This window comes from Megalobrama amblycephala, linkage group LG18 (genome assembly GCF_018812025.1).
Source record: "Megalobrama amblycephala isolate DHTTF-2021 linkage group LG18, ASM1881202v1, whole genome shotgun sequence".
Taxonomy (NCBI): Eukaryota; Metazoa; Chordata; class Actinopteri; order Cypriniformes; family Xenocyprididae; genus Megalobrama; species Megalobrama amblycephala.
In genome coordinates, this window is record NC_063061.1 from 25,408,890 (window position 1) to 25,432,524 (window position 23,635).

The 23,635-nt window shown below is 36.7% G+C and overlaps 2 protein-coding genes across 2 annotated transcripts in view; one reads left to right on the plus strand and one right to left on the minus strand.

Annotated features, from left to right (window-relative positions):
• lama1 (laminin, alpha 1) overlaps window positions 1-11,046 on the minus strand; it is a 46,906-nt gene extending 35,860 nt beyond the window's left edge. The window contains 4 exon segments of the mRNA XM_048165477.1: window positions 4,262-4,374; window positions 4,565-4,735; window positions 9,951-10,028; window positions 11,019-11,046. Of these exon segments, the coding sequence (XP_048021434.1) occupies window positions 4,262-4,374; window positions 4,565-4,735; window positions 9,951-10,028; window positions 11,019-11,046 (390 nt within the window).
• A 7,245-nt stretch (window positions 11,047-18,291) lies between these two features.
• Window positions 18,292-19,917, plus strand: lrrc30a (leucine rich repeat containing 30a). The gene has a single exon (XM_048166386.1). The coding sequence runs from the start codon at window positions 18,757-18,759 to the stop codon at window positions 19,621-19,623; it is 867 nt and encodes a 288-aa protein (XP_048022343.1). The 5' UTR covers window positions 18,292-18,756; the 3' UTR covers window positions 19,624-19,917.
• Window positions 19,918-23,635: the final 3,718 nt, after the last annotated feature.

The window sequence follows — 23,635 nt, forward strand, 5'->3', positions numbered from 1 at the left end:
ACACATTTACCTTCTAAATTTACCTACTCAGTCTGAGTAATGACTCTGAAATATCATCCGCCGTCTGTCCCGCTCAGACAAAACAAGTTCTGGCAGAAATCTCATGATGGGAAGATGATCGTCACTCACTTTCTCTAGGCTGAATATATTTCTGAACTGTGTGTTCCTCCTGAGCTCTAGAAGACACGTCTCACCTGACTGTACAGTCTTTATTTTCTTCTGTGATAATCAACATTATGCCACAAATGCACTTGATACAGTGTGTGTGTGTGTGTGTGTGTGTGTGTGTGTGTGTGTGTGTGTTTACTGGACGCTTAGCAATGCACAGACGAGGACAAACACAAACACGCATCTTCCCTCTGATCTCAGACCTGCTGCTCTCCTCTCATCTGAGTGTAATGACAGCGTACGAGCGTCTGTCGTCCTCTCTGCATTTGATCTGCGTTCAGGAGATTTCCGGAATCCCCGGAATGAAAAGTTGGTGAAGACGCAGGGAAATCACGGATTACAGGGTGAATTTCCACTTTCATACAGCTGTGATGATAATCACAGGTTGCTTGACTGTAGAATTATGGGATGGTTGCTAGGGAAAACAACAACAACTGCTGGATTTTAATGAGTAGATCTATAAGAAATATGTATTGAACACATGAAATGTTCATAATAAATGTACAAGGAACATTTTAGGTCGAAGGGGTTTGGCTGACAAACAACATTTGATCGTGAACGACTCTTCTGAAAATGTTATTTAAGTCGTTGAGCAAAGATTTCTGCTCTGATGGAGGTCAAACATCACAGATCATCTCATTCTGACACTGGAAGTTGAGTTTCGTTCCTTATCAAGGGTCTGAACTTCACATTAGACAAAATAATCATTGTTTTCCTGAAGACATTGTTTCGTCTGGATAAACTCAAGGGCGTTTGGATGATTCAAACAGCAACAGGCTGAATAACTTTTAGATAACTTTTTGCACACTTTTTGGCCTTTTTGTTTGCATTGTTATTGTATTATCACACTTTTTAGTGTAAATGTGTATGTGTGTAATTTAACATTACCAGTGCTTTGACAACGACTTCATCAAGCCAATAACGCCACTCTCTTGGGAATTTATCAGTGAAATCCCACCAAAACTGGATGAATCCCACCAGATTCACACATTCAGGATAAATAAAACCGTCTCATCATCCAGCTAACACAACCTGACCAAACAAACACAAGCTGAAGAGCCATTTGAGGGCCGTTTTCTCCCAGACAGTGACACTATCAGACCGTAAACACACACGGTCTGCTGTCCAAACACCTCCGGAGGATCTTCAACAGCTGTGTTGGTCCTCTCACACACACACACACACACACACACACACACACAGCTGTGAAGAAGCCGTAAACAGTGTTTCCAGATTACTCTTCGACTTCACTCAATCAAACATGCTGCTGACGTTTGCTTTGTGTTGCATGTCAGAGAAACGTAAATATCTCTGAACTCTGACCTCTGCAAAATCATTCATTACAAATACAAACTTGCGGAGCTATCTGTTTGAGCGACCGATGACAAGCGGGAAGAGCGTTCAGGAAACCTGTTTGAAAACAGTCATTTCTGCAGTACCTTAGAGGCCAGAAATTACACAATAAATATGATTTTAAGTAAGTGACATGATCAGCATGCCCAATGTTAACATACAACAAAAAAGTACCAAAGTGTTTTAATACATTTAATAATGTAATCTTTGTCTTCAAAATTATTATACACATTTGAGACTTTAGACATTAAAATATGACAGTATGCAAAATCAAAGAATATGAAAAAAATACAACAATATTTTTTTAGACAATGCGGAATAAAAAATTAAATTATTAAATGTATTTTTATCATCTCTTTTAGGGAAGACCCTAAAAATGCATTTAATAATTTAAACTTTACTATTATTTTTATTTTTCATATTCTTTGATTTTTCATGCTATCATGATATTTTAATGTCTAAAGCAGTGTTGGGTGTAATTAATGACTAATTACAGTAATTTAATTACTTTTCCCTTGAAAAAGAAAGTAAGGGATTTGTCTGTAATTTAATTAAAGTTACTTCTGCATTAAATACTGAACAGACTATCCAACAATTCTATTTAACATCAAAATTTAATGTTAAAATGTATGTTTTTAGTGTAAACTTCACCCTTTACACACTTTGGTCAGCTCAAGAATAATTTATGCAATTCGTATATTGTTTATTTAAAAGAATTAAAAGTGCAGTTTCGTGTCTGTGCTTGTACTAATATGGGATTCAGAAAGTAATTAGTAATAAGCAATCCAATACTTTTTAGAGAGTAGTTAGTACAGTAATCTAATTACACTGTAATTAGTAATTAACACTTTACTAAAGTATCAAATACATATGCAACAATATGAGTAATGCCAAAAAATGTGGTATTATCATATCAAAGCATCAAATGTTTAGCATCTGAGTGTGAATAACCACAAAATAATCTTAATTTTCAACACCACAGCTACTCTTTTAACATTTTAAACAGATTAAATTTCTTTTTCCTCAAATGTTTTGATTGTAAAGTGTCTTTCTTTTCATCTAATGAATGACATTCAGCCATTAAGAGCTCAAACGGAGGCTGTGAAGCTGGTAAACCCACCTGAGCTCCACCCGTCCCCTCAGGTGTGTGTGTGTGTGTGTGTGTGTGTGTGTGTGTGTGTGTGTGGGGTCCATTAGCATGTGTGATCCTGCACTGAGGGCCTGAGGCCCTGTCGGGGTCGTTTCCCTCCCCCCGCGGCCCTCACTGAACGCAGACAAAGGCCTGACTCATCCTCACTCCAGACTAACATTAAAACACACGCTCGTCTGCCTCCATCGCTGCCACATCGGCGGATTCTTTAGCCTGAGCCGCGTCAGCGCTTAAACATTGAAGCTGGAGAGTTATTCAGATTTCTGTGGTAACAGATGGTTTTTGGCACTGCATGATGTTTTTTGTCTTGTTCTCCAGCACAAACATTCTTGAATCAAGATACATTTATGGCCCTGCAGTGATTTGAATAAAAGAGTCCGAGTGTGAGCGACGGAAGGCGGATCACGGTATGGAATAGTTGTGAGTATTATCAGTGCTGGAATGCTGCGGATTGTTTCTAGTTTTGGGATTAGCGTGTCTCTGGACAAACACACTTGTGTTCGGCCGCCCCTGAGGGGCTCGAATCGCTTCACAACACCTCCTCGCTGCTCCTCCATTCAAACACACAGGAAACCAGCAGCTAGTGTACAATTAGCACAGCATTCAGGTTAACGGCGGGACTGATCTACAATGACAGAGGAGGAGGAGGGGAATGTAAAAGCTTCATTTTACTAGGAAACGGCCCTCCGCTTGTTAGCTGGAACACTACAAATGCTGCTGAAAAAACTTGAGCACCTCAGTTGTGTCCTAAATGGTGCACTGCACACTATGTACTCAACCGTCTAGTGTATGACTTTTGAAAGGTTATTTTGCATTTGTGTCTGATAGCTCCGCCCCCTCTGATAAACAATTAAAACTGATAACTAAATGCATGAACTGACCAACATTCCACACTGGACACTTTGTACATAATCTAAAATGCTACTTAATGTGGATCAAAATAATGATTTTTTTGGCTTTTTACACCATAAACAAAATCTAAACTAGTTATAATATGGAAGTAGAACTTAAAACTAAAAACCTCTTGTTAGCTAATTATGTTTACTTACTATAAATGAGGGCAACATCAAAAGATCTTAATGTTTATTGTCTTTTTTTTTTTAATTATGCATCATATTTTCTGTTAGATGTTGCGAACCGAGGTTATTACAGTTAACTAAAACCATAAAAACATTTTTTGTTGCTTAAAATAAAGTAAAAAAACTTCACCTAGCTGCAAATGCAACAGTTCTGTTCATTTAGTTTAACCAAAATTTCTGAAATAACTGAAACTAAAGATGAATACAAACTATATAGACATATTTAAAAATGAAAAAGCAAAAATACCCTCAAACTAACTAAAATTAAACTGAAAACAAAAAAATAAAAACTACTTGAAAATATTAATGAAAACTACTAAAAACTACTAAAATAACACTGATGCACACTGGTATTTGTTATTATATTATGTTATTATTATTGTAATAAAAATGCGAAATATATCATTATTCTTCTAGTTATTAAATAGTGCTAATGAGCTGAAGAATAGTGACTCTGAACATGAAACGGACTCAAAGTGAGCATCTGAACCTCAGATTTAACCAGTCGTACCTGTCTCAGGTCCAGAGTGATGGTGACCCAGTGGAACTGACGGCCGTTTTTGATGCTCGGGCTCTGCCACCACAGGTTCGTGCCGTCGATGGCGTTAGTAATGGGATGTTGCTCTGTTTGAACAGAAATAAACATGATCTACAGTTAAGCAAACAGGATATATACTTCTAAAGCATTTATTAATATAATATTAAATATTGTGAAAAATGTATTACTCATTGTTACTTACTGTAAGTTAATGCATTAAAAAAAATGTGATCTTATCATAAAGCGTTACCGATAATTCAAGGTGAATCTCATTACCTTTGGGATTCTGGCTGTTTGCGTCACAGATCCGACACTGAGGGTTACGGATTCGTCTTCCAGGAACGTGTTCCACCAGTTTACAGTACATCTCAGGAAGGGGCTCGCCACAGGTGGCGTTGGTGGTGATTTCAGCATTGCTGGCGAGGTTCAGGATAGCAGGAAACAGACCTGGAACGACAGAAGATGGAGGCGTTTCAGGGAGTTCAGAAACACTGACGCTGATATAGAAGAACTCAAACAGCAGCATTACACACTAAAGACAGATGGAGATGGAGAAAAGCAGAATAGGGCTCTTGCACTGAAGAGGCAGAACTGCTTTTTTCTTTCTTTCTTTCTTTCTTTCTTTCTTTCTTTGAAGAGCGACCCCCGTCCACCCGCCCACGTGTCTGTGTGCCGCCATTCATGACACAAATAACTACGTCTTGGACAATTGACAAAAGCAGCCATCAATTCTCATGATGAGGAGATAACCATCATCCACTGCTGACCGCTCATTACTGACAGCAAAGAGCTCAATGAGAGGGAACCGAGAAGATGAAGGAGATCCTCTTCCCTCCAGCAAGTCAGGAGGTCAAAGTCTGATTTTAAAGCTTTGCATCGACACATATTTGCAAAATCACCATTTCTCATTTTTGTTTAGTTTAATCTGAAGTAATAAATAACTTAAAAGAGACTTTAGAGGTGAAATGTATGGAAGCCCGTTTCCGCCGTTAAATAAAAAAATAAAAAGAGTAATTCCGGCTTTATATCTCGCAATTCCGGCTTTATATCTCGCAACTCCGACTTTTTATCTCGCAATTCCGACTTTATAACTCGCAATTCCGACTTTATATCACGCAATTCCGACTTTATATCTCGCAACTCCGACTTTATATCACGCAATTCCGACTTTATATCTCGCAACTCCGACTTTTTATCTCGCAATTCCGACTTTATAACTCGCAATTCCGACTTTATATCTCGCAATTCCGGCTTTATATCTCGCAATTCTGACTTTATAACTCGCAATTCTGACTTTATAACTCACAATTCCGACTTTATAACTCGCAATTCCGACTTTATAACTCGCAATTCCGACTTTATATCTCGCAATTCTGACTTTATAACTCGCAATTCTGACTTTATATCTCGCAATTCTGACTTTATATCTCGCAATTCTGACTTTATAACTCGCAATTCTGACTTTATATCACTCGCAATTCTGACTTTATAACTCGCACTGCTTATATCACGCAATTCCGACTTTATATCTCGCAATTCCGACTTTATAACTCGCAATTCTGACTTTATATCACGCAATTCTGACTTTATAACTCGCAATTCTGACTTTATATCACGCAATTCTGACTTTATATCTCACAATTGTGGGATAAAATGTCAGAATTCTGAGATAAAAAGTCGCAATTTACTGTTTTTATTTTTTTATTTAGTGGCGGAAACGGGCTTCCATAGAAATGTCATGCAAAATGATAGTAAAATAACACTGAGTTTCAATTAAAACAGAGTAACAGTGACCGGCAGACGGTCAGTGTCTCGGGGGATTTGAGCCTCTGATGGACCCCGGCGGTGCTGAACACACAGAAACTTCAAACGCTCAGCAGATAAAGAGACGCTGATGACTGAAGTCATTACGGCACATCTGGCCTGCGTTTGCATGTGACAGACACGCTGAGAGCCGAGCGACCACCAGCATTCAGAGCATCTGAAAATCAATCAAAACACCTTCAAACAAACACATTTGTCAGCTGCTAACTAAAGATCTTCTTCTTTACACAGCTAAACTAAATCAGATATTTGAGTGGATTGACTTCTGATGCACTTTTTATGGTTTAGAGATAAAGAGAAACAGCTAATATATATTCAGCAGGATCACATTGAGCAGCAGACGCTCCTCACACAGGTCAGATTTCTCCTGAAGCTTAAGAGGGATTTTAGCTGAAGAAGAAGGCAAGATAATTGCTCTCCTGCTTTTTTAAACGTCTCAGTGGCTCATTAAAGTTTATACAACAGCATCATGATTGACGCTTCAGACACAAATGACTCCTCATTCGCTGCGGCTTCAGTCGGGTTTGGAAAACAAGCATTTGTATTTCATTAGATCTAGGAATATTTTCAAAGAAGGAACTGGAAGAAGTTCAGGTCCACAAAGCCTCTCCTGAATCATGTCTAGAATAGCATTTGAAGTGGCATGCATTGGTGATGAGATCAGCAGAGAGCGAATCAAAGCGTCTGGATGAAGAGGCTCCGGGACAGACCGGAAGATCTGCTGGATTTGCATGTGAACAGAGTCTGTAATCAGATGTAAGTGGAGCTGATAAGAACCTCACAATGTGATTCAGTCAATTCAGCGTGAAATGCCCATCAGAGATAAACGGCTGATTAGAAACCACACACTTACAGACCGACTAAAGCAGATGAAGACATCTGAGACTAGAGAATATTTACACTACCGATCAAACGCTGTATGTTTCTGAAAGAGTCTCTTCTGCTCATCAAGGCTTCATTTATTTGATCAAAAATGCTGTAAAAATTGTGAAATATTGCAATTTAAAATAGCTGTTTTCTATGTGAACATATAGTTAATTTATATTCAGTGATCAAAGCTGAATTTTAGAATTTAGAATGACTTCTGAAGGATCATGTGACACTGAAGACTGGAGTAATGATGCTGAAAATTCAGCTTTGATCACAGGAATAAATTACACTTTACTATATATTCACATAGAAAACATCTGTTTTACATTATAATAATATTTTGTGATTTTTACTGTATTTTATATCAAATAAATTCAGCTTTGATCACAGGAATAATTTACACTTTACTAAATATTCACATAGAAAACAGCTGTTTTACATTATAATAATATTTTGTGATTTTTACTGTATTTTATATCAAATAAATTCAGCTTTGATCACAGGAATAAATTACACTTTACTATATATTCACATAGAAGACAGCTGTTTTACATTATAATATTATTTTGTGATTTTTACTGTATTTTATATCAAATAAATTCAGCTTTGATCACAGGAATAATTTACACTTTACTAAATATTCACATAGAAAACATCTGTTTTACATTATAATAATATTTTGTGATTTTTACTGTATTTTATATCAAATAAATTCAGCTTTGATCACAGGAATAAATTACACTTTACTATATATTCACATAGAAGACAGCTGTTTTACATTATAATATTATTTTGTGATTTTTACTGTATTTTATATCAAATAAATTCAGCTTTGATCACAGGAATAAATTACACTTTACTATATATTCACATAGAAGACAGCTGTTTTAAATTATAATAATATTTTGTGATTTTTCCTGTATTTTATTTCAAATAAATTCAGCTTTGATCACAGGAATAAATTACACTTTACTATATATTCACATAGAAAACAGCTGTTTTAAATTCTAATAATATTTTGTGATTTTACTGTATTTTTAATCAAATAAATTCAGCTTTGATCACATGGAATAAATTACACTTTACTAAATATTCAAATAGAAAATAGCTGTTTTACATTATAATAATATTTTGTGATTTTTACTGTATTTTATATCAAATAAATTCAGCTTTGATCACAGGAATAAATTACACTTTACTATATATTCACATAGAAAACAGCTGTTTTAAATTCTAATAATATTTTGTGATTTTACTGTATTTTCAATCAAATAAATTCAGCTTTGATCACAGGAATAAATTACACTTTACTATATATTCACATAGAAAACAGCTGTTTTACAAAAAATTTTCAGCATTTTGGATCAATTAAATGCAGCTTTTATGAGCAGAAGAGACTCTTTTAGAAATCTTACAGATCTAAAATGTTTGAACGGTATGTTACACAAAACACATAATTACTAAATGCCAACATTTTTAGTCCCTGTAGTGTGAAACGATTTCTTCACCTGCTCTGCTCATGTTATTCATGAGAATAAGTCACATTGAGAGGCTTTTATGACCAGTTAACTACAGAACTAAACATCCAGGATTAGCCGTTAATGGAGCCGTACAGAAGTCTCATGTGACCCGAGCTCAAGCATACATTCAGCTGAAATAAACACAAAGAACACACACAGATCAGATGAAAGTTCAGTCTGTAGCGAGGTGTAAGAAGACACTCGCTGCTTTTACGGGTCACAGCTAAAACTACATTAGTGGCTTCCTGACCTCACCGGTGGAAACGTGTTAGATGTGTTAAATAAACCTGTGGGTGAGAAATCTCGTTAATGTGGCAAATGCTATACTATCTATGCAAATACCCATGATCATTTGCATGTCTGTTAATTGAATTAGACCATATGAAGCATTTAACATTTACTAAGCTTTTGCTTACTAATTAAAGTAATTAATTAAAATTCTGTCATCATTTCAAGTTGTTGCAAACCTGCATGAATTTGTTTCTTCTGCCGAACAAAACAAAAGAAGATCAATTTGAAGAATGTCGGTGACCGAACAGTGGATGGACTCCACAGTATGGGAAAAAATCATTATTATTATGGAAGTGAATGGGATCCATCAACTGTTTGGTTACCAAATATCTTCTTTTGTGTTGTTTAGATATTCATTCAGGTTTATTGGGACACTTTTTCCAGTCATCTCAATGCCAAAAAGTGTCCAAATCAACCTAAATTCACCTTCAAGTTGTTCCAAACCTGTATGAATTTGTTTCTTCTGCTGAAAAAAACAAAAAAAGATATTTTGAAGAATGTCAGTGACCGAACAGTTGATGGACCCCATTGACTTCCATAGTATGGAAAAAAATAATTATTATTATGGAAGTGAATGGGGTCCATCAATTGTTTGGTCACCAAATATCTTCTTTTGTGTTGTTTAGATATTCATACAAGTTTGGAACAACTTGAGGGTAAATTCAGGTTTGTTGGGACACTTTTTCCAGTCATCTCAATGGCAAAAATTGTCCAAATCAACCTGAAATCACCCCTAAATGATGACAGAATTTTAATTTTTGGGTGAACTATACCTTTAAGCCCATTTAATGGTTTAATTCATCACCTACATATGTTCACATATCTATAAAATAAGTAAAAAGCACAACTCTACCATAGTTTTACCATGGCAATATATTCTATTCTGGAAATTCCATTGTATTACCATCATTTTATCATGGTTTCACCAAAGCAGCCTACTTTTAGTAAACATTTTTAAGAATATCTGCAGTAAATACTAAATCTAAACACATGGGAAGAGAGTAAAAGCACACAATGAGCAGAATAAAGAGTTCCAGTTGCTCATGCTCTAATCTAAAATCTTATATTTTAAATATTTTCGCATTATTACTATTTTTTCCACAGTTTAATCTGTTAGTTTGAACAATAAAGCTATGTGTTTATATATTTGAGCTCACCTCTCTGCTGAGCCTGAACACAAATCACTGAGGAGAAAATCACCGCGAACGGCCACAGCATCTTCATCCTCATCTTCTCTAGAATTACTCAATTAATAAACTACTAAATCAAACTGAAATTGTGCAGAAATCATCAGAGTTTCGTGTAGATGTCCATCGGTTCTGGTTCTGGTCCTTCTCTCTTTCATTCAAACTTTAGTCATTCAGTCACTCCGCTGGAATGTTCCATGAGTTTAGAGGGGGGGAATCCCGCTGGAATGTACCATTGTTCATGTGAGGGGTTCGTTTTATTTTATTTTCGCCCTGTAACTCTCCAAACACGACTGAAATTATGAAGTTATGTTATGAGATTTACTATTTTTAAAAACAGGTGAAATAATCCCATAGTAAACAACTCAAACCACAAGAACAAAGGCAGCGGCGCGAAATCTGTCCAGGCCACGCTAGCAACTCCATAGCAACGCACTGACCGTTTCCGCTATGACTCTATTTTAATCATTAACGCGATATAAATAATATATAAATTTGGTATTATTACTATTTTTACACGTTTTTAGTAATATCAGAAAATGCTTTGGTAACTTACAGTTCATTTCACGATTTTTATATTTTACTCAAGTATGTTGATTTTTTTTATTTTTTATTAAAACACTTTTATTTCGACACACGATGGTTTCGTTAGATTTGCGACTGCAACCCGCAAAAAATCCGATTCGATTCGCGAATGAATCACTTGAGTCGAATCCTATGATCATCAAAGAGGCCATTTTGCGAATCGTGAATTAGAATCTCTGACAATGCGAGATGAAGCTGTTTTTGTAAGTTCCAATTTGTGTTTATTGATTTTAAGTTTTAAGTTAAGGATTTTAATAATGTGATCCATTTTGGCTTAAGAATTATGAACGTTGTGAAGTGCTTAAGTTGTTGCGCGTGAAGATATTTGAAAATGCGAACAATCCCGTCTTCCCAGAATCGTTTGTGATAGCGAACACTTCATAGGTCATATAATGGTTTCCATTTAAAGGGTTAGTTCACGCAAAAATGAAAATAATGTAATTAATTACTCACCTTTATGTCGTTCTCGACCTTCGTTCATCTTTGGAACACAAATTAAGATATTTTTGATTAAATCTGATGGCTCAGTGAGGCCTGCATAGCCAGCAATGACATTTCCTCTCTCAAGATCCATTAATGTACTAAAAACATATTTAAATCAGTTCATGTGAGTACAGTGGTTCAATATTAATATTATAAAGCCACGAGAATATTTTTGGTGCACCAAAAAAACAAAATAACGACTTACATAGTGATGGCCGATTTCAAAACACTGCTTCAGGAAGCTTTGGAGCTTTACGAATCAAATCAGTAAATCGGAGCTCCAAAGTCACGTGATTTCAGCAGTTTGATGCACAATCCGACTCAAAAGATTCATAACGTTCTGAAGCAGTGTTTTGAAATCGGCCATCACTAGATATTGTTAAAAAGTCATTTTGGGGGTTTTTTGGCGCACAAAAAATATTCTCATGGCTTTATAATATTAATATTGTTGCTATGCAGTTGCTAAGGTGTTTCCAGTTGTTTTTTTTAGCGCATTGCTGTTTTTGTTGCTAGGGTGTTGTGGCTGGTTTCTAGGGAGTTGCTCTGCAATTGCTGATTTAGCGCGTTGCTATGCTGTTGCTAGGGTGTTCTAGGTTGTGACATATAGGCCCAAGTCAAAGCAGCCCACCCCATTTAATTCAATTCAATTCACATTTATTTATATAGCGCTTTTCACGACACATATCGTTTCAAAGCAGCTTTACAGAGAATGCATGTCAACATCACAATTTAGAGAATGCAGTTAGCAAATAATGTAATAATTTAGGCAATTAATTTACAATCACTGTCAGCAGTTTAACTGAAGGTAGAAGCAATGAGCTCCTGGAAATAATGAATTACATATTAACAATAATTAGGATATATAGAAATTTGGGAATGTGCATGTTGATCCAGATGATTGCGTCTTCTGAAGTCCTCGCAGGAGTTGGCGCTGTCTCTTCAAAGGTGTTGGTCATCTGAGGTCTTCTTAATATCAGTTTCTTTAGTACTTTTACTTATTTATATTTCTCATGAGAAAATTTCCATAAAGAAAGCTTTACTTTTTCTCAAGCATGACGATTGGATACTTTATACAATATTATCACTGGTTTCTGTCCTTCATGTTGAACTTCTCTATCTTCTTACCGATTGAACACTATTCTTTGGCTACTTTGCAAGCACTCATTTCCTTCATGAAAATCCAAATAATTTCTGTGTCTTTCCAAAAACAACATCACGCCAAGGTCATGGGTTTGATTCCCAGTGAATTGATAACGTGTATAGGATTAGTTCACTTCTGAATGAAAATGTCCTGATAATTTACTCTCCTCCATGTCATCCAAGATGTTCATGTCTTTCTTTCTTCAGTGAAAAAGAAATGAAGGAAAACATTCCAGGATTTTTCTCCATATAGTGGACTTCACTGGGGTTCAACGGGTTGAAGGTCCAAATGTCAGTTTCAGTGCAGCTTCAAAGAGCTCTACATGATCCCAGACAAGGAATAAGAGTCTTATCTAGAGAAACCATCGGACATTTTCTAAAAAAATAAACATTATATAGTTTTTAACCACAAATGCTCGTCTTGCACTGCTCTGTGTGCTCTCATCTACGTCACGCGTGACCTTTCCAACATGATTACGTCATGCGTGGAGCATCACAGAGCAGTGCAAGACGAGCATTTGTGGTTAAAAAGTATATAATTTTTATTTTTTTTTAGAAAATGTCTGATGGTTTCTCTAGATCAGACTCTTATTCCTCGTCTGGGATCATGTAGAGCTCTTTGAAGCTGCACTGAAACTGACATTTGGACCTTCAACCCGTTGAACCCCAGTGAAGTCCACTATATGGAGAAAAATCCTGGAATGTTTTCCTTCATTTCTTTTCCACTGAAGAAAGAATGTAAACATTAAATATCTAAACATTTTAATTCTGAAGTGAACTAATTCTTTAAATGCAATGTAAGTCACTTTAGATAAAAGCATCTGCCAAATGCATTCATGTAAATGCTAATGCATATTTCTATTTGTTACACCTTGGGGTTTAACGCTACTAAAGTCAAATATGAATATGATACATTGTCACAATCCTCATGATAATCATTTGTGTTCTTTGTGTGGGTTTTGCTGCCATCTTCTGGAAATCATCTAGATGTGTTGAGAAGATCTGACCTCACATGAACTCTTGAAGCTTCAGCTGGACCTCATTCAAGGTCTGTTGAATGTTTCGTCTTTGTTGTTGCTCTGAGAGAGAAAACTTTAAAGGCACTATATAAATAAAATGATTATTATTATTATTATTCATTACACCTGCTGAGTTAGAGGAGTAGGTGAGCTCCAGTACAATAAGTAGTTATTTTTCTTTCTTTCTTTCTTTCTTTCTTTCTTATTATTATAATTATTACTTTTTCTCGCTATTAACAGTCAGGCTACACATATTAAAGGGTTAGTTCATCCAAAAATGAAAATAATGTCATTTATTACTCACCCTCATGTCGTTCCACACCCGTAAGACCTTCGTTCATCTTCAGAACACAAATTAAGATATTTTTGATGAAATCCGATGGCTCCGTGAGCCTGAGCAATGACATTTCCTCTCTCAAGATCCATTAATGTACTAAAAACATATTTAAATCAGTTCATGTGAGTACAGTGGTTCAATATTAATATTATAAAGCCACGAGAATATTTTTGGTGCGCCAAAAAAACAAAATAACGACTTATTTAGTGATGGCCGATTTCAAAACACTGCTTCAGGAAGCTTCGGAGCGTTATGAATCAGTTTGTGTCGAATCATGATTCGGATCACGTGTCAAACCGCCAAACTGCTGAAATCACGTGACTCTGGCACTCCGAACCGCTGATTGACACAAAAGGTTCATAACGCTCCGAAGCTTCCTGAAGCAGTGTTTTGAAATCGGCCATCACTAAATAAGTCGTTATTATGTTTTTTTGGCGCACCAAAAATATTCTCGTGGCTTTATAATATTAATATTGAACCACTGTACTCACATGAACTGATTTAAATATGTTTTTAGTACATTAATGGATCTTGAGAGAGGAAATGTCATTGCTGGCTATGCAGGCCTCACTGAGCCATCGGATTTCATCAAAAATATCTTAATTTGTGTTCTGAAGATGAATGAAGGTCTTACAGGGTGTGGAACGACATGAGGGTGAGTAATTAATGACATTATTTTCATTTTTGGGTGAACTAACCCTTTAACCTCCAGCCGTTGTATTGATTATGCTCCAGTTTGTCCAGCAGGGGTCAGTGACGGCTGATAAACGGCTCTCAGACTAACTCCTCTTATTTTGTGTTTCAGTGCTTAGCAACCCTGAGAGAAATATTATGACTGCTCCACTAACAGACTACACAGCTAGCTTTGAGACACATGATGCACATTTACAGGAAGTGTTTCCATGGCCGGTACTTTACATTTTGAAGAAAAGAGTCTCTAATGAATGATAAACGTCCTACGCTGACATCTGTGCCATGTCCATTACTGTCTGCTAGAAGAGAACGTGCAGCTATAAAAATATAATGCTTTTTGTTTGCAAGCGGGATCTGACTCTGATTAGGCAGTGAAGTTCATTTCCTCTCAGAATAAAGTTCAGCTCTGGCTCCTGACCACGTTATTAGATGAACATTGAACTGTTTTGGCCCCGTTTATCATCATCAAGTCTGCCTTGCGTCGCGCTCTGTCTGGCTTCAGTTAAGCTCACAGAACTCTAATGGCACAGACGGGCGTAACGCAGCTGAAGCCCATTTACAGGAGTTTTGGCTGCAGTGTTCGCCTTCATTGAGACCCGGTTCTGTTGCCCACCTGGCAGAACACGCTTGATCCAGTGGGATGAGCTGAACCGTCAACCAGCTGCGCCTGTTTGGATAGTAGAGATCTATCTATCTACACAGCAAAATCTCCAGAGTTAAATCAATTCTGCTCAGAGCACATATGGTCCCTCTCTAAATAGTGTTAAAATAGCACTAAAGCAGAGTTAAAGTTAATGAGATAATTAAGCAATTAATTAATTAATGATTGTGCATTAGTGATGAACGCCTGCTGTTAACAAGCAGAATCACTGAAGAAAAGAGAAACACAAGAACTGACTTCAGCCACAGCCTTATTAATTGCTTAATTATCTCATTAACTTTAACTGTGCTTCAGTGTTACTTTAACACTATTTAGAGAGGGACCATATGTACTCTGAGCAGAGCTGATTTTACTGTGCATGTTGTGCTTGTCTCGTGTCATCGGTTCGGTTCCTCTATATTCACGTCTTCTCTTTGCTTTGGCCTGTGTGTGACTGCATTAGTGGTTCTTCTGCCGCGCTCTCATTCCACAGACATTACAAATGACATCTTTATATTGTGTAATAGTGTGTATCCTCCCCATCGATTCATCATCCTCAGCCACTTCTTCTCCCATTTTATCTCCCTTTACTCTCACACTTCCATTTTCCCTCTCGCTGCTGCTGCTGAAGAACTCGATGAAGAAATTATAGCTGAGATATTAAACTGTCTCTGGTGAACACTTGCATCTATTACACAACTCTTGCCCACCAGCACTTACAAATCACACTAAAAGAGCGGAAAGAAATAGGCAACATTATCAAGAGATGCTCAAATGCTCATTCTCAGTTAGTTAGTAACCACATTAAACCTTACTCAGTTATGATACAGTTCTGATTAAAAAAGGTTAAGTGGTTGAAGAATGAGGAAATTACTTTTTTTAAATCACATAATTTCTTATCGAATATCCTGTTTTGACACAGAAATAACATTATGAGCGTAAAATGTGTTGTAAAGTTAACCCTTAACATGCTCTGCTTGTATTAATGCTTCACTATATCTTTGTCTGCGAGTGAAAGAATTAGAAGGTCAAGTATTCAGAGTTTATTTATACGTCAGCTGGGCTCAGAGAGGTCAGGTTTAGGGCTAAATGGAGGCTGTAGGTCAAAAGGTCACATGAGATGTGATTTTCATTAGGTCCTTTCAAGAGTCAAACTCAAATTATAAATACTAAACATATCTTTTTTATTGGATTATTTATATTCTTCACAAATCCTTAACGGATATCTAGCGACACTGTATTATTTACTTCAACAGTAGTTTATGGATTCAGCCGTGTTCTCTTGTTCTCATGATTAAGTTTATTGCTTATTAACACACAGAAGTTGTATCTGATATATATTGTATGAGCCAGCAGCTGTAAAGACTGGTGAATTTCTTCTTGTAAATCAGCTGACGTGTGTTTGCTTTAGGGCATCTGTAGACAAACACAATCCAAATACATCTGTATATTTACGTACATGTGTTTGTGAATGTGTAAATGCACAGTAAGGGCTTTTCCTCAGTTGTTTGTCTACAAAGCAAAACCAAATCAATGGGCTGCATGTACACACTCTTGAAACTCTGAGCGTCTCGGATGTTTTCTGACCTACATTTATGAGCCGTGTCATTTACATCACCTTCACATCAGCATGTTCTTGTCTGAGTCTGAAGATAAATGATTTATTTATCTCTGCTGGTAGCAGCTTCACACTAACGGGGAACGTTCTGGCAATGTTCTCTCAAAGTTATGAAGAAATTGGGATTGGGCTTGTTTTGACCAACATTGGACATTTTTATTTAACTCAACTATTGTTTAAAAATGACTATATGTCTGGCTTAAAATGAACCCAAAATAGGTTGGAAATTAAAAATCAGACACAATAATTAATAGAGGCAACAATAATAATCAAGATGAACATTTATTAATAAGCAATTTAATAAATGTTTATTGTTTAATTATTATTGATTAAACATTAATAAATGTTAATTTATTAAACATATTAATAAATGTTAATTACCAACATATTTTGGGTTCATTTTAAGCAAGAAATACAGTAATTTTTAAATAATAGTTGAGTTAAATAAATCTACCCAGCTAGTTGGGTAAACATTTAAGCCATTCGCTGGGTTAAAACAACCCAATCGCTGGGTTAAAACAAACCATTCGCTGGGTTAAAACAACCCAATCGCTGGGTTAAAACAACCCATTCGCTGGGTTAAAACAGCCCATTCGCTGGGTTAAAACAACCCAATCGCTGGGTTAAAACAGCCCAATCGCTGGGTTAAAACAACCCAATCGCTGGGTTAAAACAGCCCAATCGCTGGGTTAAAACAGCCCATTCGCTGGGTTAAAACAGCCCAATCGCTGGTTTAAAACAACCCATTCGCTGGGTTAAAACAGCCCAATCTCTGGGTTAAAACAACCCATTCGCTGGGTTAAAACAGCCCATTCGCTGGGTTAAAACAGCCCAATCGCTGGGTTAAAACAACCCATTCGCTGGGTTAAAACAGCCCAGTTACTGGGTTAAAACAGCCCAATCTCTGGGTTAAAACAACCCAATCTCTGGGTTAAAACGGCCCATTCACTGGGTTTGTCCATTTTCAACCCAACTTGGGTTGTTTTAATTCCAGCATTGTTTAGAATGTAATATCAGCTGCTCTGTCTGTCACTGTACATCTGAAATTGATCTTAAGTCATCAAACTCAATATGTTTTAATTCTCAAATGTCATTATATAGTTTGCTAAATTGGATTTTACACCCAGAGAATAACGTTATGAAACCCAGTCCGAGTAGGTGCTGAAATACAAACACATACTAAACTCATGTTTGATGCCGCTAATGACGGATCATCCACACGATATGAGTTCTTGAGAGATTTCTGCTTAAAATAAACCAGCTAAACACACTTTAACTACTGAATGTGATTTATTACTGATTTCCATCTCTCTATTCACGGAGGAACGTTGCAGATTTCCGATTATTTGGCAGCGAGATGCCGAGAGGCAAAGCCAAGAACTGCCAACAGATGTCCCACTTAATGTTGAACCACGACACCATTTATAACCCTTTAATCTGTGGCTATTTAATATGCTGAGGAAATGATAATTAAAGTTACAGGCTTCAACTGAACTTCAGCATTAAATAACATGCATGGACGTTTCACTACTGGTTCTGACGAGCTGTTTGAGTGTTTGTTTACATACGTGAAATGAAGCTCAGGATAGAAACATTTGAGCTACCAGGTCAACGTCCGTCGGGGGATTTGATCTATAAATAGGTCAGTCGTTTATGTCAAAGCACCTCCGTTTGTGCTGATAAAGATGTGTTATAGTAAAGCAGCCAGTGTTGTTTTAGTATCTCCGATATAAGTTATAAAAAAAGCACAAGAAAATACTATTTCAGTCTTTCTACATCAAAATGTCATGATTAATTCAATGTTACTTGGCGGTTCGTCCTCTCTTGTAAGTTGCATTGGATAAAAGATGCATACATGTAAAGTATTTAAGTAATGGTTTAGTTTTAGTTAACCCTGAAAGGAGGCTAACTTTATCATAACAGTTGTCTATTTCATAACTTGGACTTCATGCATGACTTTATTTTGGGTCACGAGTGGCATGAGAGGTCAACGCCATCATATTTCACCCCAAAAATGTCCGTCCTCATCTCTGGGCACAATCAAGGGTAGTTATCGCCAGCCGCTCACGCTCAAGTGACAGGAGCAACTGGACAAGAGGGCCGTGAAACTCAGTAGGAGTTGCCAAGGGGATGTTGTTACCAATCCACACCGTGTCTCCGGACTGTCAGCATGTGGAACGTGTTTGTGACGTCCTTTGGATGTCTTGCCTTTGAGTCTCTAGCAGATGAGAAGAAGCGTCTAGCTGAGAAGGAGACCAGAAATGGGTGGAAAGAAATCAAAGCAGAGCGTGGCAGACGATGCAAGAAAGAGCGCGTGTCCCGACGAAAACCTTCCGACGGTCGAACGCATACGCAAGCACATGACCAAGCACTTCGGCTACAGCGTGCTCAGCCTCGCTCGCCGCGGCATGCTGGATCTTCCGGAGGAGTTATGGGAGCTGACCGAACTGCAGAAGCTCAACCTGTCGCTCAACGCGCTGCGGTCCGTCCCGTCCTCTCTGGGTTTGCTGCAGAACCTAGTGGTGCTGAATCTGTGGGGAAACCAGCTGACCAGCTTGCCGCCTGAAATCGGCCAGCTCAGAAACCTGAAGGTGCTTTTCGCGTATCGCAATCGTCTGAGCGAGGTTCCCGAAGAGCTGGGCTGCTGCAGCAAACTGGAGGTGTTGAGTCTCGCCAACAACCAGCTGACCGGCCTCCCGCCGTCGCTCTCGGCCCTCGCCGGACTCAAGAAGCTCAACCTGAGCCACAATCACATCACTCACATCCCCGGCTGCGTTTACACCATGAAGAGCCTGGTGTTTCTGCAGCTGGCCTGCAACAGACTCGAAAACATCGCCGATCAGATCCAGGCGCTGGCCGACTTGAAGATCCTCATCGTTGAGGGCAACTGCATCCACTCGCTTCCCAAGATGCTCTGCCGTCTAACCAAGCTGGAGCTCCTGAATGTGGATTTCAACGACATCCAGAACGTTCCAGAGGAGATGCACCGGCTGAGACGGCTGGAGAAGTTAGCGTGCCACCCGCTGGACAAAGGACTTCACATCATGCACAATCCCCTGCTGAAACCCATCAAAGAGGTTTTGGACGGAGGTCTGCAAGCGCTCTACAGCTATCTGAAGGCCACGTGAAACACTAAACCTCTTGAAATAACCTTGTTTACCGTCTCTGAGAGATGCAGCTTCACCGAGGTCTCAAGAATTGTATTATGTTTAATCTCAGAGTTCATGTGCTGCTGTTCAAAATGGGTTTACTATAAATTCAGAACAGTGATGATTTATTTTAAAGGATGTTTTACATTTGAGAAGCAGGAAACACAAACTAAACTACTGTGAAAAAACAGTGTAGTATGTGTAAATCCGAACACTCAAAATAATGAATTGGTTTGAGTAGGGCAAACTCAAATTAAACAAATTAGTTAGTAATTGGAATTGTTTGATTGCTTTGAGTTTTATGAACTTGTTTCTTTTGATTTAGACAAACTTAAATTTACTGAAACTGGGCTGGGCTTGACACTCGAAAGGGAGAATAAATGCTAAAATTAAGTTACTTAAAAATTTCAAGTTAAGAGCAATTAAATTAAATTGTATGAGTACAAAATTGAAATCTGCCACTTCTGCTTACTTAAAGGGTTAGTTCACCCAAAAATGAAAATAATGTCATTAATTACTCACCCTCATGCCGTTCCACACCCGTAAGACCTTCATTCATCTTCAGAACACAAATTTAGATATTTTTGATGAAATCCGATGGCTCAGTGAGGCCTGAGCAATGACATTTCCTCTCTCAAGATCCATTAATGTACTAAAAACATATTTAAATCAGTTCATGTGAGTACAGTGGTTCAATATTAATATTATAAAGCCACGAGAATATTTTTGGTGCGCCAAAAAAAAACAAAATAATGACTTATATAGTGATGGCCGATTTCAAAACACTGCTTCAGGAAGCTTCAGAGCGTTATGAATCTTTTGTGTCGAATCATGATTCGGATCGCGTGTCAAACCGCCAAACTGCTGAAATCACGTGACTTTGCCGCTCCGAACCGCTGATTCGACACAAAAGATTCATAACGCTCCGAAGCTTCATGAACGGCATGAGGGTGAGAAATAAATGACATTATTTTCATTTTTGGGTGAAATAACCCTTTAAACTTTGAATTTCTTAACTTAAAACGTTTGATGTAACTGGTTACCTCATTTTTTTTTTGAGTTTTGCCAACTTATTTGGGTTTACAATGTAGTTTAGTTTGATATAAAAACTTATTTGTCTGTACAGAATATGAATACTTACTAAATAATGTGCAATATACACAGAATGCTATTTATAAAAACGTTGAGAGAAACTGTATGCTTTAAAAACATTTCACTGTAGTCACATGACCTCGTCATGTTGCATATCTATTTTAATGAATCTAAAATGTTTTGTATTGATAATTCAGTGTTTGAAGTATGAGATACTGCAGAAGTAAGCTTGATTGCGGCTTCAGTACACAATAAATGCAGACAAACAATAAACAGTTTCAAACAATGGTTTATTGAGGAAGTGATTAACAACACAAGCTGTACATTTGTTTAGTTTGATTGTTTCAAAGCAACTTTACAGTGGAAATAATGCAACAAAGTTGCAGCCTACAAAAGTTCTGAACAAACATTCTTCCAGTAACGTTAAAGAATTAGATCACTTCAGAATTAAAATTTCCTGATAATTTACTCTCCTCCATGTCATCCAAGATGTTCATGTCTTTCTTTTTTGAGGAAAACATTCCAGGATTTTTCTCCATATAGTGGACTTCACTGGGGTTCAACGGGTTGAAGGTCCAAATGTCAGTTTCAGTGCAGCTTCAAAGAGCTCTACAACTTTTTATTTGGACGTTTGTCCATTTTTAAATGTCACTACTTGTTTCCGAATGTTTACATTTAAAAGTAACGTTCCCATAATGTTTGAAGAATGATGAAATGGAATGTAAATCCTAACTTTCGTGTAATCAAGAAAAACGTTTTTAAAACATTTTAGAAATGACATTTTGACAAGAACGTTCTTAGAATGTTTCCTGTTATCTGGGATTCCACAGATGCTGATGGATCTTAGCTCTGGAGCTGTTTTAAGAGCACATGTGTGTTGTGTATTGAGTCAAGTGCTGGTGCTTCTTTATTCCAGACCCTCACAGCAACTCAAACCCAGAGAGGCTGATGTGAATGTGTTGAGAGGGTCATAAGCCACAGCAGCGTCTCTGAGCCGGTGAAGGTCAGTCGTATTGAAGTCTTCCATTTGTTGTGTGAGAGGGCACGGTAAACCAAGCCAAACAAACACTCAATTCCTCGTCCTTTGACTCGCTGATCTCTGTTTCTCAGCTCGTTCTGCAAAAAGCTCCGCGACTGAAGGAAGTGCAGCTGTAGGCAAACAGCAGAGAACAAACACACGTCCATTACTGAGAGAAGGTCAGACCGAAGACCTCAGTATTGAGCGCTGTGGGTTTGTTTAGCTGCAGACGAGACCAGATGCTCGGATTTATTGTGTTTCAGCACTCACAGACCAGACTTAAACACACAAACGTAGAAATCCATGCTCAATTTATGTTTCATTTTTGTGTTAAGGTGTAATGACCATTATGCAAATACCATAGTTTATGCCAAAATACCATAGTAAAGCTGTGTTAACTCGACATTATCCACCATAGGCATGCAAAAATAAAATAATAATAAACACAATGCTCCCAAGCTCACAAAAATATCTTCTAAGAACATTTTCCCATTAAGTTATGAAAACATTCTGAATATTCTCTGAATGTCCAAAACATCCAGTTTTTAAAAACACTTTTCTTGGTTACACAAACGTTAAGACAAACATTCAGTTTTGCAAACATTATGGGAACGTTACTTTTGAATGTTCTCTGAATGTTCTGAAACTAGTAACATCTAAAATGTTGTTGCTCTAGCGCCCCCTGTCTGTAGAAGAATGTATATATATATATATATACACTACCAGTCAAAAGTTTGGAAACATTACTATTTTTAATGTTTTCAAAAGAGGTCTCTTCTTCTACTCATCAAGCCTGCATTTATTTGATCAGAAATACAGAAAAAAAAACAGTAGCCTAATATTGTAAAATATTATTACAATTTTAAATAATGGTTTTCTATTTTAATATACTTTAAAATATATATTTTTTTTCTGTAATTCAAAGCTGAATTTTCAGCATCATTACTCCAGTCTTCATTGTCACATGATCCTTCAGAAATTATTCTAATATGATCTCAGTTATTATCAATGTTGAAACAGTTGTGTTGCTTAATATTTTTTGGAAACTGTGATGCTTTTTTCAGGATTCATTGATGAATAAATAATCAAAAAGAACAGCATTTATTCAAAATAGAAATATTCTCTAACAATATAAATCTTTACTATAATTTTTTTTATCAATTTAACACATCCGTGCTGAAAAAAAAAATTAATTTCTTCCAAGAAAGAAAGAAAGAAATACTGACCCCAAACTTTTCACCGGTAGTGTATATTGTTACAAAAGATTTATTTAAATAAATTCTGCTATTTTTTTAACTTTTTATTCATCAAAGAATCCTGAAAAAAGTATCACATTATAAAAAAATATTAAGCAGCACAACATTTGTAATAAATCATCATATCAGAATGATTTCTGAAGGACACTGAAGACTGGATTAATGATGCTGAAAATTCAGCTTTGATCACAGACATAAATTATATTTTAAAGTATATTATAGTAGAAAAACATTATTTTAAATTGTAATAATATTTTACAATATTACTGTTTTTTTATTTTTAATCAAATAAATGCAGGCTTGATGAGCATAAGAGACTTTGAAAACATTAAAAATAGTAATGTTTCCAAACTTTTGAATGGCAGTGTATATATATCAGCCCCTCCACATTTAGTGGGATTTTTTTCCTGATTTCTGCGACCTAAAATTACTGATTTTGCTGCGGCTTTTCTCAAAATTTGCGGCATTTCTTATGTAGTTTTTCAATATTCAGAGTCAATATTCTTCTAACATTTTTATTACTTTTCTAAGCTCAAGAACCACTGGGCTCTGTAATTTTTAAAAGGAGAACACAGATAATACCTTAAAATATGATTTCAACATTTTATTTAATATGTAACACCAA

Bases quoted from the DNA above. Each gene is read 5' to 3' on its own strand.
- lrrc30a (XM_048166386.1), top strand. From the start codon at position 18,757: ATGGGTGGAAAGAAATCAAAGCAGAGCGTGGCAGACGATGCAAGAAAG.